Source organism: Xyrauchen texanus, chromosome 30 (assembly GCF_025860055.1).
Source record: "Xyrauchen texanus isolate HMW12.3.18 chromosome 30, RBS_HiC_50CHRs, whole genome shotgun sequence".
Classification (NCBI taxonomy): Eukaryota; Metazoa; Chordata; class Actinopteri; order Cypriniformes; family Catostomidae; genus Xyrauchen; species Xyrauchen texanus.
Window position 1 is genome coordinate 10,965,740 of NC_068305.1, and position 17,996 is coordinate 10,983,735.

Below are 17,996 nucleotides of genomic sequence, written 5' to 3' on the forward strand. Positions count from 1 at the left end.
AACTAAATCATGAATGCCAGCTATTTATTATTATTGTATTTTTGCAAAGAAAAAATATGGTGGTTTATTTTTTTAACAGTGTGAAATTGACTTGTCATATGACATTTACAGATCAGGCCATTGCAACAGCTGCGTATCTGAGCACCTGCAACAAGCTTTTGTATGCATTTAACATTTTATAATAAAGACGCAACACTTCTTTTATTTTGTAGGTTTACATTATAGTCATGGCATATTATATCCTCACTTCTCTAAAAAGACATAACATTTTTGTCCACAATTCACAAATATTCTGCGCCCTCCCAAGATAATTGACATGGACCCCCAGGGTCTACAGACCCCAGTTTGCCCCAAAAGTTGACTTACAGTTAATAATTAAATGTACAAAATAGCATAAAGATCTATAGAAATATCCTAGATAGGCCTATACTTAAACCAGAATGATTTGTGCTATATTTTATCACATATTTCTTGTCTGGTGTTGAATCAATAAGACTGAGGGATCTGTGCAATGGCCATTGGTCATTACTGCACACTAATTCTGAATGAGAATGTGAATTCATCTGACATAATCTGACTCTTGCCTTATTCATGGAAAGGTAGAAAGAGAGAGAGAGAGAGAGAGAGAGAGAGAGAGAGAGAGAGAGAGAGAGTCTCACATTCAGTAGATGCGAGAACTTGTGTGCCTCCCTGGTTCCTTTCATCAACAGATGAGCCCACCTGTTTCCCTCTTAAACCTATCTCTTGCTCTCCCTCAATCTCTCTGACACCACCCCTTTTTTTCTCACCCTCTCCCTCTCTCTGGTTGCTGTCTGTTCTCACATCCTGTGGATCTTCATGAAGCTGATGAGTGAGTTTCTCGGGAAGGAGGAAGGAGAGGGGGGTGGTTTGTATGATGTTGTGGATCTGCATTCTGGCTGCGACCATGCTTTCCATTCGCACTTAATGTGTCAAGATTTCTTCCCTCTTGCACATGAGATTGCTGTAGAAGTATGCAGACACTGTTGGTTTGAGAGAGAGTGAGAGAATAGGGAAAACAGAAGGAGAGAGAGAGTGAGAGACTGTATGTGCTTCAGACTGCGCAGTAATGCCTTGGCAGCTCCGGGAAGCAGGCACTCATCCGCTTCAGTAATCTGCTGTTCTTCCTTCCAGGCATCGGATGAGGAGATGCAGACCCTAAGGTAAGCAGCTTTACCTTTTTCTTGGTTTTTGTCTTTCTACCCCTCTTATTCTCTTCCCTTAGTGTCTGTTTGACGCTGATTCTCTATCAATGCTCGTTAAAGCAATTCAGAGTCAGACTGCAGCTGGTATTTACACACACAGTGATGTTGGAAGCAAGATTACCCAGTTTCCTCCACTAAAATCATGATTTTAGGTAAATCGGTCTCTGCTTGAAGAGCTCCAGCCTCCCCTGAAAGCTGAATGTCTTGTTTTGTTTGGTAATGAGTTGCAGAGCTCATCCTAATATGTTTTTTCGATTTTACATTTGCGTTTTACGTATGTGCATGTATGTTTTCCTTCTTTCTTCAAATAGTTCTTATTCATTTTGTGGAAAGGTTTATTTGAAAAGAAAAGACCCGTAAAGCTTTGAGAAATGCATTATCTGAATAGCAGCTTTCTATTGGCTGGAGAATATTCAAGCCATGCATGTGCTGTTATCAGATCGCCTTTCCTTAAGGCACCATCAGAAATGGAACTTGGGAAATTATTTATGAGGATGCTAAGTGCTCACTGCTGCTGCTGTATATTATGGTACACAAGTCATGTGGAGGAAAGGTATGACTCAAGTGCTGTAGGGGAGGCTGAATGGATTTATTAGGGGGTCCCTCTCCTTTGCATGAATTATCAATAGATTACGGAGCAAAACTGAAATGTTAAAAGTCATACTCATGGATTCGAGGTGGCTTGTCTTTGTGTTGGTAAGAGGAATGTAACTCTACGTAGAAAATATATTCGTGAGGGCTTTGGATCCATGATGTGTGCTTCAAGAACAGTTGTCATAGTGGATCACAGTGATTGGCCGAGAAGGTGTCAATTTGCAGACCAGCAGTCCAACATGCATTACCTAAAACACGTCCTGCGTTTTTAATATCGGTGTCTAATTTATATACAACAGAATTGGTAACATTTTACCATAAGGTTGCATATATTAACATTAGTTAATGCAATGGCTAACATGATGATCATATTACAGCATTATTATAAATAGAATAAAAGCTGTTATTGCCACACAGCAATGCATATGGAAATTGGTGTAGGTACGGCAATGTAACATCAACAGTTTTGTTATAAGACAATATACAATACAGAATACATTATATCATACAGTACAAAGCACTACAGACCAATATATACAATACAATGCAGTACAATACACTATGTAAAGTGCAAGGTACATTTCCAATGTACAAAAATAAATAAAACTAAGAAATTGATTATAATGACAATAGTAAATGCAAGTAGTATATAACATAGAGGATCATTTGAATCTGATAATCTGTAGATTATATTTGTGCTCCAAATGTATTGTACAGTCTAGAGATGCAGAATATAGATGTATTTTTATTGTGATTTAACCTGGGCACCCAATATGAATGTGCATGCTTAACAAGTTGGAGGCAATTGATGGGTGAGGAAAATATTTCCATAGCTCTGTATGTGAAGATACTGCATTGCTTGTTTTAAGCATAATCAAAGAATCATTAGGTCAGTGCTGCTGGGGTGAGATGAGTGTTTACAAGAACAGAATATGCAAACATAAGGTAAAACACCAATTATCATCCCAATTTATTGCAATAGGCCAGCATGGCCTTGACCCCTCAGTGCAGTGAATCTGATGTAACTCGCTGAAATTGCTCCATCTTGGTCCTTTTGTCTCTTTCTCCAGTAGAAACTTGAGGTCTGTTCACTTTCAGTTGATATATATTTAAGAAATACAATGCAATGCAATTGTAATCTTTACATGCACTTTAGTAATCCCCAAGTGGCAATATAGTTTTGACAACACATAGATTACATCTGAAGAAGATATGGTGGACTTAGAATATGTTGTAAATACAATATGTGGAATGTGTAGTTATGTGCAATGAAATACATGATTGAATATACCATTTGTGAAAAATAACGAGAATGAGTGTAACGTGTTACTCTGTTAGTTATGGATTACACAATAATGTACACTGTAAAAAATGTTTGGTCAGGTACCTATATGGTAACATTGAATAACGACTCGGTTACTAACGTAACCTCGGTTCCCTGAGAGGAGGGAACGAGTATTGCGTAAGTAGCTTACGCTATGGGAAAACTCAGTTTCTCGAGAAATATTGAAGTCTTTATGTAAAACGCATTGCAGCTGCACAGCATACAGCAATGAGCGAGGCAGCTCGGTCATTGGCTGTGCTGTGGCAACTTGCTCGAACCAATGACGGGACGACTCTGAACGCGCGACCAATGGGCGCGCGCTTTGTGCTCGCGCGCTCAGAGCCCGCCAAGATGGGCGTGGCTAGGGCTATATATTAGGCGCCCCGTCATGAGAGTTCTTTAGGTTCAATCGACTGAAGCGAACTGACCAAGCACAAGCACGCCAGCTTACGCAATACTCGTTCCCTCCTCTCAGGGAACCGAGGTTACGTTAGTAACCGAGTCGTTCCCTCTCAAGAGGTCTCTCCTATTGCGTAAGTAGCTTACGCTATGGGAACACCATGCAAAACGCCGTGCGTGCTGACTTCGCTCTATAAAGCCAGAGGCGGATGCCTGAGCCTTAAAGCAAAGTGATTATCCAACAAGCCGGCCAACAGCGAGCTATATAATGGGAAAATACAGAGCGCCTTTGCCCCAAGGAGGTCCATGGTGGGGCGCTCATTGTAAAAACACAAGCACATAACTTATGTACTGATTTTTCTATGTATTGATATGCATAAAAAATCCTCTAAGTCAGTCAGAGACGGACCTATAAGGGAGGAGATAATGCTCAGCATATACATACTCCAGTCTATTCTACAGTCAGGCTGATAGAATGTTGGAATGCAATGAGGGGACCTGTAGGTTATAAAACCTGATAAATGTCGAAGGCGAGGCCCAGCCTGTCGCCGCACAAATATCTTCAATGGGTATCCCACTCGACCACGCCCACGAGGAGGCCATGCTCCTCGTAGAGTGAGCTCTGACGCCTAAGGGGCATTGAAGGCCCTTGGCTTCATAAGCCAGCGCTATAGCATCCACTATCCAGCCGATATTCTTTGCTTTGAAACTGCGAGACCTTTAGTGCGGCCGCCAAAGCATACGAATAATTGTTTCGTCTGTCTGAACGGGGCAGAACGTTCCAAATATACTCTGAGCGCCCTGACCGGGCAGAGTAAATTAGCGTCGCTTTAGTCCGCTGGGGACGATAAGCTGCCAGAGATATCACCTGTACTCTGAAGGGTGTGGAGAGCACTTTAGGAATATACCCGTGCTTTGGCCTAAGGACAACTCTGCAGTCGTTAGGTCCAAATTCCAGGCAAGCAGCGCTTGATGACAGCGCGTGCAGGTCGCCCACTCTCTTGACTGAGGCGAGCGCCAGCAAGAGCGCAGTTTTGAGCGAGAGCTGTTTAAGGTGCACGGTTCGGAGAGGTTCGAACGGGGCACTCTTGAGTGTGTCCAGGACCGTGGCCAGGTCCCAGATCGGCACCGAGGGGGGGCGAGGGGGGGTTCATCCTCCTAGCGCCTCTTGGGAAACTAATGATTAGGTCGTTTTGCCCTAATGAACGTCCTTTATCAGGATTGTGTGACGCCGCTATGGCAGCCACATAGACTTTGAGCGTGGAGGGTGTGCGGCCCGCCTCCAGCAGCTCTTGCAAAAAGGCGAGTACACTTGGTATCTCGCACGATTTGGGGTTCAAGCTCTTGGTATCACACCAGTCACTGAACACTTTCCACTTTTGGGCATATAAGCGTCTCGTAGAGGGCGCTCGCGCCTCCGTGATGGTTCTCAAAACTCCACTGGGGAGGTTCTCAGGAACCCGTTGAGGGGCCATGCATGGAGGGCCCACAGATCGGGGCGGGGATGAAGAATCATCCCGTTGGCCTGCCTGAGGAGGTCTAGCCTCAGCGGAATCGGCCATGGGGCAGATTGCATCATCTGCATCAGTTCTGGAAACCACGTCTGGTTTTTCCAGAGAGGGGCTACCAGGAGCACTGCACATTTCACTTCCCTGATCCGACTGATGACCTGAGGTAGCATCGCGATCGGGGGAAAAGCATACAAGGGGCGGCTCGGCCAGACTTGGGCGAGCACGTCCGTGCTCTTTGAGAAGAAAAGGGGGCAGTGCGCATTTTCCCTGGAGGCGAAGAGGTCGACCTCCGCCTTGCCAAAGGTTTGCCATAACCACTGAACCGTCAGGGGGTGGAGAGACCATTCTCCTGGGAGAACCTTGTCTCTGGACAGCATGTCCGCTCCCTGGTTCAGGACGCCTGGCACATGCGCTGCTCTCAGCGAGCGCAAGTGGTGCTGTGACCATGAGATGAGCTCCCTGGCCATAGAGTGCAGGGAGCTCGACCTGAGTCCACCCTGGCGATTTATATATGATACTACCGTCATGTTGTCCGTTCGGACCAGGACGTGTTCGTTTTTCAGGTACAGAAGCAGGGCTCTGAGAGCCAAGGCGACCGCTTTCATTTCCAGACAGTTTATATGTAGGCGCTTTTCCAGGTTTGACCAAAAGCCGGAGACAGGCCTGCCCTCGTAAAGGGCCCCCCATCCTATTTTGGAGGCATCTGTCGTGATAATTTTTCTCCGTGTGTTCACGCCCAGACTCACGCCGGTTCGATACCAGTCGACGGCTTTCCAGGGCGTCAGGGCTTTTATACAGCCGTGATTTGCTCTGATTAAAAAGTGGCCCGAGCGCCACGTGTGAGTGGGGACACGGCTCTTGAGCCAGCATTGGAGAGGACGCATGTGCAACAATCCTAGCTGGAGTACAGCTGATGCCGAGGCCATGAGACCGAGCATCCTTTGAAATCGTTTGACAGGGGCGTGCGTGCCCGGTCTGAATGATGTTGCAAGGCGTCGAATAGAGAGCTGTAATAGAGTCTAGCACTATTCCCAGAAAGGAGATATTCTGGCTGGGGGATAGCACGCTCTTTGCAAAATTGATTCTCAGACCCAGGCATTCTAGATGGCTGATAATCCAAGATCTCTGCATCATTAACTGACTCTCTGATTGTGCTATGATTAGCCAATCGTCGAGGTAATTCAATATTCGCACTCCCCGCTGTCTCAGGGGGGAAAGTGCTGCGTCCATACATTTCGTGAATGTACGGGGGGGCCAATGATAGGCCGAATGGTAGTACTGTGTACTGGTATGACTGTCCCTCTAAAGCGAATCTCAGAAAAGGCCTGTGATGAGGCGCTATCGGAATGTGAAAGTAAGCGTCTTTCAAATCCACTGATAGAAACCAATCCCCGGGGCGAACTTGCGCGAGGATATGTTTGGTCGTTAACATTCTGAACGAGCGAATCATTAAAGCTTTGTTCAGATGTCTGAGATCTAGGATGGGGCGGAGGCCACCGTCCTTTTTCGGGACGAGAAAATAGCGGCTGTAAAAACGTGCCTCGCTCATAGAGGGAGGAACAGTTTCTATAGTGCCCTTCTCTATTAGTTTGAGCACCTCGGTGCGTAGAACATGTGACACATCTCTCCTCACTTTCGTCTCGACCACCGCTGAAAAGCGGGGTGGTCTGCGAGCGAATTGAAGCGAGTAACCGTGTTTTATTATGTTCAAAACCCATTTCGGCATGTCGGGGATTTTTTCCCAGGCTTTTGCTCGCACAGATATGGGCTGAATGCTGGCTGGGGGCGTGTCGCAGTGACGTATGGGCCCCACCGGTAAATTGCCTTGTGCTAACACTGAGCTTACAGCTGTCAGAGGCGCGGGCGCGCGCTGAGCAGCCTTGTTGAGTGCCGAGTGCAGGGGTGCGTGTGAGATTACAGGCACGCGCTATCTCTGAAATGCTCGCAGCATGAGCTGGAGAAATGTTTGAAACTGTATGGACAGTGTTTTCGGGTGGGGGTGCATACATCGTAATAGGCACGCGCGCCACTGTCATAAAGCTTCCCGCTCTTAGCGGGGAGTTTCTTGGCTCGCGCATCGCATCTGTGATGCTTGCGGCATGAGACAGAGAACTGTTTGAAACTGTATGGGCAGTGCTTATGGGTGGGGGTGCATACATTGTAATAGGCACGCGCGCCACTTTCATAAAGCCTCCCGCTCGCGGCGGGGAGGTTTTTGGCTATGCATACAGTGTTTGTGTGTAGGGGTGCATGCAGGACAGCAGGCACGCGCGCTACCTTTATAGTATTTCCCGCTTTTACTGGGGAAGTGTTTATAACTGTGGGAACAGTGCTTGCGTGTAGTGGTGCATACATGACAATAGGCACACGATCTACATATATGGTGCGTCCAGCTGGAGCTGGGGAAGTATTCGGCACTGTTTGGACAGTATTGACACGTGGGAATGCACACTTTAGTGTGGACACGTGACCCCTTAGTGACACAGGCAGAAAATGACTCTTTTTGTGATTTCTGTGTGTTGCCGTTAAAACGGCGTTTGATTGCAGGTGAGCGAGTTCTGTGACTGGCCCATTGACTGCTCTACAGACATTTCCAGCCGCCTGTAAGGTACTGGGTAATGTTTCACACGTTTTAGAGAGAGTGGTCCGGCTTTTGCGAGACACGCACTCTCTCTTTTTCTTCCTATTGCTAGGAAGACTTACGAGGCTCCGGGTTCAGCACGATCTTGGGCTGAGGACCCCGTTGCTCAGGCGGCTTCCTTCGGTTAGCGGAATGCGAGCGGCATTGAGCGTCCGTTTCAGGTCTGCTCTTTGGCTGGGAGACGGGAGGCGCCGCCCTGGCTCGCTGCTGCTGCTGAGGCGGCCTCTGGCAGCTCTGAGACGAGCTGGAGCGCTTGGGCAGGAAGTGACGCATAGCCTGCGAATCCTTCCGAGCTTCAGTGAAGCGTTCAGCAAACTCTTTTACCGCTGGTCCGAACAGGCTGCTTGGAGCGATAGGCGCGTCAAGAAATGGCGCCTTATCCGCGTTCTTCATCTCTGTTAGCGTCAGCCACAGATGGCGCTCAAGGACAGTCAGGTTAGCCATGGCCCGGCCGATGGATTGGGCGGTGGCCTTTGTGGCTCGCAGGGCTACGTCAGTGGCGCTGCGCAGGTCCTTGAAAGCCTCAGGTTCAGGTCCCGACTCATCCATGGTGCGGAGAAGTTTGGCCTGATAAACTTGTAGAACAGCCATGGAATGAAGCGCTGATGCAGCTTGGCCGGCGGCGGCGTATGCGCGGCCGGCGAGAGCTGAGGTAGATCGGCAGGGCTTCGAGGGATGAGAAGCTTTGGCTTTCCATCCAGCGGTAGAGGGTGGGCACAGATGGTTGGCCACAGCCTCCTCGAGGGGCGGGGTTCCCTCGTAGCCTCTTTCTCTCGCACCGTCCACCGAGAAGAGCGAGGAAGAGAAAGAAGGCTTCAGGCGAGCAGAGTGCGGGGCTTTCCACGACTTTGTGAGTTCGTCGTGAACTTTGGGGAAGAAAGGGGAGGGTCTCTGTCGAGGGGCCTGCCGGCGCCCCTGCAGGAACCACTCGTCCAGCCGGCTGCGGGCGGTTTCTTCCGGAGAAGACCAGTCGAGCCCGAGGTCTTCCACGGCTTTGGACAGGATGCGGACGATCTCAGAGTCCATGCTGGTGCCCGTGCTCGTGTCCGCTAATGTCGACGGCGCGGGGTCGAAGGCCAAGCCTGGCCAGTCTTCGGATGCAGCGTCAATAGAAAGGCTGTCATCCTTTTCACCCTGACGCGCCGAACGAGACGAGACCCACCGCTCTGTTGGAGGGGTGCTGGTCCGCCTGCGTGAAATGGACTGGCGGCGGGGAGATCTTGGGTAGTGGTGAAGCACGCGGGGACTGGCCCGGCGTGACGTCACTGAATTCCGCGTGCTCTGGCAGACTCTGTGAGCGGCGCTTTTTCTTGCGCGGCCCGAACGGAGGAGACGGCAGCACGGTGGAAGCAGGCTCGTTTGCGGCGAAGGCGGCAAAGCGAGCGTGCAGCTCGGCGAGGCCCAGGGCGTCACATTCGGGGCATCCGCCCTGAATGAGAGCAGCTTCTGCGTGGTCAGGTCCCAGGCAGCGAGTGCAGATAACGTGACGGTCCCCGTCAGGAAGAGGGCCTCTGCACGAGGCGCAGGTTAAAGGCATTTGGAACAACGCCTCGAAAATTGCTCTTTTAAATCAAAAAGCGTTGCAGAGGCGAACACTTGTAAGTAAAAAAGGATATCAGTGATGCGCGCCGGATGGCGTAGCAGAAGGCTTCGAAGGCGGCTTAAGGCGCCGGCGTCCTCTTAGCAGTCCTGCTGTTGGCTTGTCAACGGCGGGCGAAAAGACTCCAACAATCCGGAGGATCCAGCGAAGAGAAGGTCTTCGCTGAAGGAGATTAAATCTAAAGAACTCTCATGACGGGGCGCCTAATATATAGCCCTAGCCACGGCCATCTTGCCGGGCTCTGAGCGCACGAGCGCGAAGCGCGCGCCCATTGGTCGCACGTTCAGAGTCGCTCCGTCATTGGTTCGAGCAAGTTGCCGCAGCACAGCCAATGACCGAGCTGCCTCGCTCATTGCTGTATGCTGTGCAGCTGCAATGCGTTTTACATAAAGACTTCAATATTTCTCGAGAAACAGAGTTTTCCCATAGCGTAAGCTACTTACGCAATAGGAGAGACCTCTCGAGAGGGAAACTAAATTAGCTGGTGTTATTATGTCAAAAATGATATTTTATTTGACTAGTTCAACATGAGATATGATGCTACTGTACACACATGAAAGTCATTTTTCACTTTTACAGTAATCAAGCAGAAATAGATCTTTGAGGTAACTATTGTAGGTTATCACATTTCAGGTCCTATAACGTTTCTCACACTTCAAATTATTGTGGTCATTTTTCACAACAAAGTTAAATAAACAGATACAAATATCTCTATTGTGCATAAAGAAAATGGGGCACATTTTTAGCATATAAAATAAAAATACACTTCATGTGGCAACATCAAAATGTATTTGATTAAAGTCAAAATGTAATATAATCTGACTAAATCAACCTGATTAATTAGGTTACACCAACAAAAGTAATTAATGCAAGTTATGGGTTAGATCAAGTAGAAAAAGATCCTTGAGGTAAAAATGGCAGGTTACCCCTTTATTCGGTGCATATTTATTCCACTTAATTTCTTTCACCCAAATTAAGTATGTCTGGAATATGGACTTGAAGTACCAAACATTGTAATTTGTATTCTACTTTTGTAGTCCAGTATATAGAATATATATAAATATATATAGTTGATTAACTCAATGTAGCTTAAAACAAGTCTAACAAAAATGGTCCACGTTATCAGTGATGAATTAACAATTTGAGAAGAGAAGGGAACAAAAGTAATGATTATCTTCTTCAAAGTGTGTGTTTGTCACATTTGAACATTGTGTTGGTTTCAGTAGACTTTGCTTTGTATAGTTACTCCATCAACTGAATGATATTGTTAATGTGACTGAAAGCAGTCTATGTTTTGCAGCCTTGGGCTCTGATGTTCTCTGTCTGTTCTGAAGAGTCCTCCTATTATAACATGTTTTAAATCAATCAGTGCTGCTAATTTTAGCATGTTTGAGCTCATCTGTTTGCTCTTGTACTGAATGTGTACATATACGTGCATGTCCAGCGCAGTTTTCCTCATACTATTCAACCTGTCAATACAATTTGTCTTGCAGGCTGAATATTTTATGTACTAGCAGAGCTGCACATCTCAGGGGTTTTGTTTGAGTATGATTATGTTTCTTTTCATTTGTTGAGAAATATGAGGCATTCATATTTTGAAGAAATGGTTGAATCTCAAGAAGGCTTTCAACAAGTTTTGCTCTTATTTCATTCCCAAATTTAGCCTCTATATACAGTATATCAATGTCACAACAGGTAAACTGCAGTTGTTACAATGAGAAGCTCTTTCTAATTGATCTAATCCTTAAAATGTGTTTTGTTGGAGGAACTAAATGCCAGCTTGATTTAGTGGTTATATTTTTTACATGAATCAAATCAGTTCATTTAGATGTTATGAAGCACATTTTTTAAGTAAACATTTTCTCAGTTTGCATAAGGAAAGTGAGGCTTATTTTGAGGCCTATCAATTCAGCAAACACTTCAAATTTTGTAAAATGTGTTAAATTGCATTTATTTTATTCTCATCACTAAGAATCTAATGAGAATCATCATTGAGGTGATGAGGGTGGGGGTCATCACTTTACTTATGCAAATATAATTAATGTTATTTATTTTTTTTGTGTGTTATTTAGGATGAATTACGACTCTTTACGAGAGTTTGTGAAATTCACCCAAATACTTGTATAGCACTTGAGGTATATTAAGTGCAGGTGCAGATATGGCCTACCATTTTTCAAAAGAGCCGAAAACAGTATGTGTTGATGAAATGCTTAGAATTTAAAAAACCCAACTGAAATATTCTACTGGGATGGCACAATCCAATCTCAGTTAGTGCCATTACAGGAATTTGTCCCAGCAAACTTCTGCATCCTAGTTTTCAACCAAAAACAATCATCTAGATCTCTGAGAAAAAATGAATCCCAGTTGATTTGCTGGGCATCATGACACATTTTAACATGGCCTTCGGCACCACGTGTTGCTGCTTCATTTTGGATTCCTGTTCCACCCATCAGATTTCAGTTGCTCGTCTTCAATTCTGCCTGGATAGACTGTACTGATTCTTCTCCTCTTCATTTATCTGCCATCTGCAGGCCGCATAATCCACGTAAGCCATAATTATTCCCCGCTGTTTGCAAGTGGGTTGCTGGTGGAAGGAGGGATGATGTGAGATTGAAAGTAAGAGTGAGAGATACAGAGCCAGAGAGAAAGACTGAAAGAGGAACAACAAATCAAGTTTAGACTGAGAGTGACTGTATTATTGTGCATTATGTGCGTTTTTGTTGCATGTCTATTAAAACGCACACATATTGACCGTTGTTGAATTATTGGGATAGTTCATCAAAATATGAAAATTATTTTGTGATTTACTCAGAAACCTTTTGTTTTTTCTGTGGAACAAAAAACTTACATTTTGAGGAATTTTCACTCAGCACTTTTTCCATACAAAGACAATTCCTAGCGACCAAAAAGGACCAGAAGACAAATAATCCATAAGACTCTTGCCATGAAGCCATAACTTAACTTTGAGTTAGGGAAAACTGAAATTTTGTTCTTTAATTATGGAAAATCTGATCCAGATCCACTGAAAATTACTGTACATGACTGTGGCTACATTTTTGCAGAATTATATAATGTGGGTCCTTGACGTATCGTGTCCACTGTGTGACGCTAAAAGTGAGTTAAATGTTCTCCCAAACAGATATGTTTTTTTAAAAGGTTAATGATCTATTGAGTTTTAAATCATCAAAATTGACCTTCTAACCCTCAAGCTTAAACCTAAACGGAAAAATTATGATGACGATAACAAAACACAACTGCTGAATTAACCTTGTCATTATGTTGCACCTCTTACAATACTTACACTTTTCGTACTTTTCAAGACTCGTACTCGGGTCCTTTGCATCATACTGTAGTGCAACACTCTATCTGTTCAGCCACTGTGCGATTTGATCTTACCTGAAGAAGCTTATAAATGTAAGTTATGTGTGATTATTCTATAGTAAAATAGTTTAGACTAGAAACAGGGCGAAAAGTACATGTAAATGAACTGATAACTTTATGTGTGAGTCGTTGTTGTAGTGCCTCTAGTGTTCATTTCACCAGGACACAGATGCAATACGTACAACAAACAATGTAAAAATCCTTATGCAAAACTGTTACTATAGTAACGTGGTCCTTGGAGACCAGGTTGAAAAATCTCTGCCTTTACTGTATCTTACAGATCCCAAATCTCGTCACATCCGCTTACATATATGAGAACAAACCACATTTTGCCGTCAAAACTGCCACGATCGCGGTACCATATCACAATCTGAGCGCAATCACAAATGGTTGAGTGAACTATTCCTTTAAGCCATAGAGTTTGAGATGCGAATGTGTGTGCAGTGCATCTTGGGGTTTATGTCAATGCAACTACGTTTGGGTCTGTGATGAGGGGGTTTCCTGGGAGATAATCTCTCTGCGTTGAGAGGCACAGAATACAAAGTGATAGGAGAGGTTGTTTCACACCTCTTCAGTTTTTCCGTCACACTCATTCCTTTCTTGTCTTATTCCTGCCCCTAACATCTCCCAGCTCTACTTGTCTTCCATTATCTCCCTCGATCCTCTAAAAGCTGCTCTTTCCAAAAGATCAAATGCAGCCAATGCAATGGATATGCACCCCCTCCTTGATAAAAGGCATTGACTTTCTAAGGCCTGTTGTGGGAGTATACTTGCCCCTCGTGATGTGGTAAGTGTTTTGGGGAGGATTTAGGGAGATGGTGGTATATTGACTCCCCGCTGTGATTCGGAGAAAAGAGAAAAAAGAGTGATGAGTCAGAGATGGGGGAAACCATAGAACAAGGAAAGTCTAGGGGAGCAATACCCCGCAGCCCCTCCTAAGGCCCGGCTATGGTGTCCACATATTTTTGGCCATTTAGTTTTTATGGAAAAAGGCATCATGAAAGAAACAGGTCAGAACAGTTCTCTTTCATTGCGAATACATTTGTAAATAATGAACAAGGTAATAAATGAATGCATGAATGTTTAATAAAAATATCCCCAAGCTGCAGTGCTTTATAGATGATCTACTTCTGCTTGTGATGTTTTTCTTGATGAAGTCGCAAGCTGTCTCATTGCGTTCCTACCACAATTCATCTCATTGTCCACGAACGCACCAGTGCAAGGGTGCATACACACCAATTCATTGGCACAGTGGCACTTGCCCAAAGACGTTAATTACTCCTGTCGCAGCATGTTCATACTCGGCGTGACAGTTTCATGCATGAAGCTCAAAGATGAATCGCATTCTTGTGACAAGTTTGATGACACTTTCTTAATTGCTGTCGCTATCATTTTGTAATGTGATTGCAAGCCACCTCCTGCCATTGTCTTTGCTCTGTTGGCAGGATCTCCAGCAGTATTTCAGGGCTGCACGGACAAGGTAACAGACGCAAGCAGGAATAAGTGGAATCCCAGTTTGGGAGCAGAGAATTTATACACAGACCTTCATGAGAGGTGGCCTTCTGTGAAAAACCATGAAAAAGATATATATCGGGAAAACGGCCCTTAAAACCTCTCGAAATGGTTGTAAACATCAGAAAAAGAGGTAAGATGCTCTCTCGACCTCGTCGTCCGCCCACTACAGTCATCTCATCATCCATGTGCATCACCGTTCTTCCCATTATGAGTTTTAGCAGAAGTGCTATTACCACAAGTGTTGACCAATGAATATGCCATTGTACACATCGCATACGATAATCATCTGCTCTCCAGTCTACTTGTGAGTTATGAAGTGTGATTGGTTCTTTAAATATAGCTATTAAAAGAAACTGTAGTTTTTGTTCTTTTGTAAAATTCTGCACAATGTTTATTCCCCTAGAAGTGAGAAGTTATATCTGAATCTAGGCAGTTTGTTCCTCTGTGCCAGTTTAATTGCAAACTACTTTTCCCCCATTGTGATCAGCTTGTGTTATGGTGCTATATTCTGCAAAAACAAGGCCATTTTAGAAAAATGTTTGACCTATAGAGCTGTACAGTGTTACATACTGTATATTTTCCACAGTTTGTCTGAGAAAAGCATTTCCTGTACAGAAATCTGACACATGGCCAAAAATGTACATGTATAATGGCGTTTCTTTAACTTTGAGGACTTTTAGCCCTGTTACTTTTCTATTTAAACCTTTTTCACACTGTGACGAGGAGGAAGGCGAGGCCGGGCCGGGCCATAGGGCTAATTAGCAGAGGAGGGGGATAAAGCCGAGCTGGATGCAGCATTTCAAGAAAGAGAGAGAGAGAGAGAGAGAGAGCCACACGCAGCTGCTATGTGTGTTTATGTTTGTGTCTGTTTGCAGCTGAGTTGGGCTTTTATGGCACAAGTTATCAGATGGCAAAAGGAGGATGTAACAAATGTTCAGGATGGGCAGATAAAGGATCCCTCCTCCTTGTCACACTTCTCCCTCCTTTGCCTCAGGCTGGGGAACCCCCGGCATGACGTACACTTCCGAGGGTTGCACTTCCGGCAGGCTTTCGCAACATTTCGAGACCAGGGATGGAGACAAGGGGAGGAAAAAGGGGAGAGGTAATGTGCGAGGCGGAGTGACAGTGATAGAGAGAGGAGAGAGAGAGAAAAATAAATCGCTGGTTTCCAGACACGCTGTCGCCTGGTCCTTGACCACTCCATCACCCTCTGGCAGATGACAGCCACTCCTCCCTGGGTGGACTGTAGCGAGTCCTCTGACCCCTGGTGGATGGAACGCCCCTCCGCGTTCTGGCGGCCGGAAGCAAGCCCCTCCTCCCCTCGTGGACGGCAGCTGTTCCTTCGTGTCCAGGCAGCTAGCAGCGACTCCTAAATCCCTGGCGGATGGCTGCTCCTTTGGACTGATGGCTGTGGCGAGGACTCCACGACAGCGCATCCCTTCTCCCTCATGGGTTTCGGGACCAATGTAACCGGGTTTAAAATGGGCAATGAGGAGGCGGGAAGTGGCTGAACAGGCAAAATAATGTTTAATGAAAACTTAAAAAGACACAAACCTGCCGGCAGGTTTTTGCAACCTTTCAAGACCTGGGAGGGAGACAAGGGGAGGGAAAAGGGGAGAGGGAAAGATCGAGGCAGAATGACAGTGATAGAGGAGAGAGAGAGAAAATATTGCTCGTCGGTTCCCAATGTAACAGATTTTAAAATGGGCAAGGAGGAGGCGGGAACCGGCTGAACAGTCAAAATAATGTTTAATGAAAACTTAAAAAGACACAAACAAAACACACACGGTAACTGTGTGTAGCTGTCACAAACCCCGCTCCCTCGCTCCGCCCCCTTGAGCTCGTACGCTCTTTTTCCTCCCTCGGGCTTCCACGCCCGTTTTGCTCATTCGAGCTTGCACACTCGTTTTTGCTCCTACGAGCTCACATGCTCGTAGACTATCTCCCCCCCCCGGGCACACATGCACTCATGGCGTACTCAGCTCGCTTCCGCTCTCATCCAGAACATTATGACCACCTGCACTCGTCCCAATCACCACGTCATTGTTTACACCTGCACTCGCGTCATCTGCACTCCTGTTCATTGTTTACACCTGCATTCGTCACTATATATTCCACACGCATTCGTTTCTCCAGGGTTGGTTATTGTATTTAGTTTCCCGTGTCTTTGCCCCCCGCTAGTCTCGTCTAGTTTTGAACTCCTCTTGTCTTCCTCTTAGCTTGCCAGCTCCCCTTGTTCCCCTGTCTTTTGCTCCCACTAGTCTCGTCATTCTTATATCCTGTTTCCCCGGCTCTTGACCCTACGCTTACCTCGACCATTCTCCCTCTGAATTTTCCCCTCTGTACCTTCGTCTGCTCTTTAAAAATAAAAGCAGTTTTGATTTACATTGTGACTGTCTCGTCTTGTGTGTGTGTGTGTGCGGGTTACAGAATAACCAACCTCACCGTAGACAGTCACAATGCCCCGCACTAAGGATTCGCGCAGCTCACTAGAGCGGAGAAGCACGTCACATTCGGCGCGAGGAGCTACAGTGTGGAGAGATGACCACGCGCTCACGGCCCAGGCGCAGCAGGTATGTGCTATTTCTGATTTGTTTCACCCTATTTCACCTGTGTCTGCCCCTGAGCCCGTTTATGCCTCCAGTGCATTTCTGAGCGCCGTGCACTCTCCACCCCCGGAGAGGTTTTATGGCTCTTCAGATGCTGACCAAGGGTTTTTTATGTGAGGCAGCGGTTGTGTAACTCATAACCCCGCCCTCGACATTATGGAGCCAGCGGCCCGACTCGTGGGGTTGCGTCAGGGGAGTCAACCCTTGGAGGTTTATGTTGTGGATTTTTGTGCCCTGGCCAACCAGGTGAGTTTTAATGAGGTGGCTCTGAAAACCATTTTTCAACATGGACTGAATGAGCCAGCCTCATCATTCATGCCTGGTGGTCGCTGCTCCCTTAACCTGGCTCAGTTTATTGACCTCGCCCTACTGTACGCTGGTTCCTCGTTTACTGTAGGGGAGGCAGACACTGAACCAGCGTTCCCTACCACGGCCCCTGTCTTGAAGCCTACCACGGCCCCCGTCTTGAAACCTGACACGGCCCCCGTCTTGAAGCCTGACACAGCCCCCGTCTTGAAGCCAGACACGGCCCCAGTCCCGAGGCCTGTCACGGCCCCAGTCCCGAGGCCTGTCATGGCCCCAGCCTCGAAGCCTGGCACGGCCAGCGAGTCAACGCCCATGCCTGCCATGGCCAACGAGCAGCGCCCACAGCCCACGAGCCAGCACCCATGCCCGCCACGGCCAACGAGCCAGCGCCCATGCCCGCCACGGCCAACGAGCCAGCGCCCATGCCCGCCACGGCCAACGAGCCAGCGCCCATGCCCACCACGGCCAACGAGCCAGCGCCCATGTCCGCCACGGTCAGCGAGCCAGCGCCTGTAGCCTCGACCGCCCCAGAGCCAGCGCCTGTAGCCTCGACCGTCCCCATGGCCACGTCCCTGTTGGCGAAGGCGTAAGAGAAGGAAGAGGGCCCTTCTCCCTGTCTCGTCTTGTGCTCAAGACCGCAGAGGTTCCCTCAGAGTCTTCCACAGCTCTACCGACCTCTGCTCCGCCCCCAGAGTCTTCCACGGCTCTGCCGGGTTCTGCTCCGCCCCAGAGTCTTCCACGGCTCTGCCGGGTTCTGCTCCGCCCCAGAGTCTTCCACGGCTCTGCCAGCCTCTGCTCGCCCCTCAGAGCCCTCATGGCCTCTGCCTCTCGAGTCTCCCAAGGCTCCTCCTCCCAAGCCTCCCAGGGCTCCTCTCAAGCCTCCCAGGGCTCTT

The 17,996-nt window shown here is 46.9% G+C and overlaps 1 protein-coding gene across 2 annotated transcripts in view; it reads left to right on the forward strand.

The window, feature by feature from the left end:
- The first annotated feature begins 856 nt into the window (after nucleotides 1-856).
- The window catches only part of LOC127624341 (brain-enriched guanylate kinase-associated protein-like), a 32,190-nt gene continuing 15,050 nt past the window's right edge, over nucleotides 857-17,996 (forward strand). The window contains exons 1-2 of one of the 2 annotated variants that reach the window (XM_052099128.1): nucleotides 857-1,181; nucleotides 14,119-14,318. In XM_052099128.1, the coding sequence (XP_051955088.1) occupies nucleotides 14,248-14,318 (71 nt within the window). In that variant the 5' untranslated portion in view covers nucleotides 857-1,181; nucleotides 14,119-14,247. Of the gene's footprint in view, nucleotides 1,182-14,118; nucleotides 14,319-16,618; nucleotides 16,762-17,996 lie in introns of those variants that run through there. The other variant, XM_052099129.1, reaches the window with a different exon arrangement.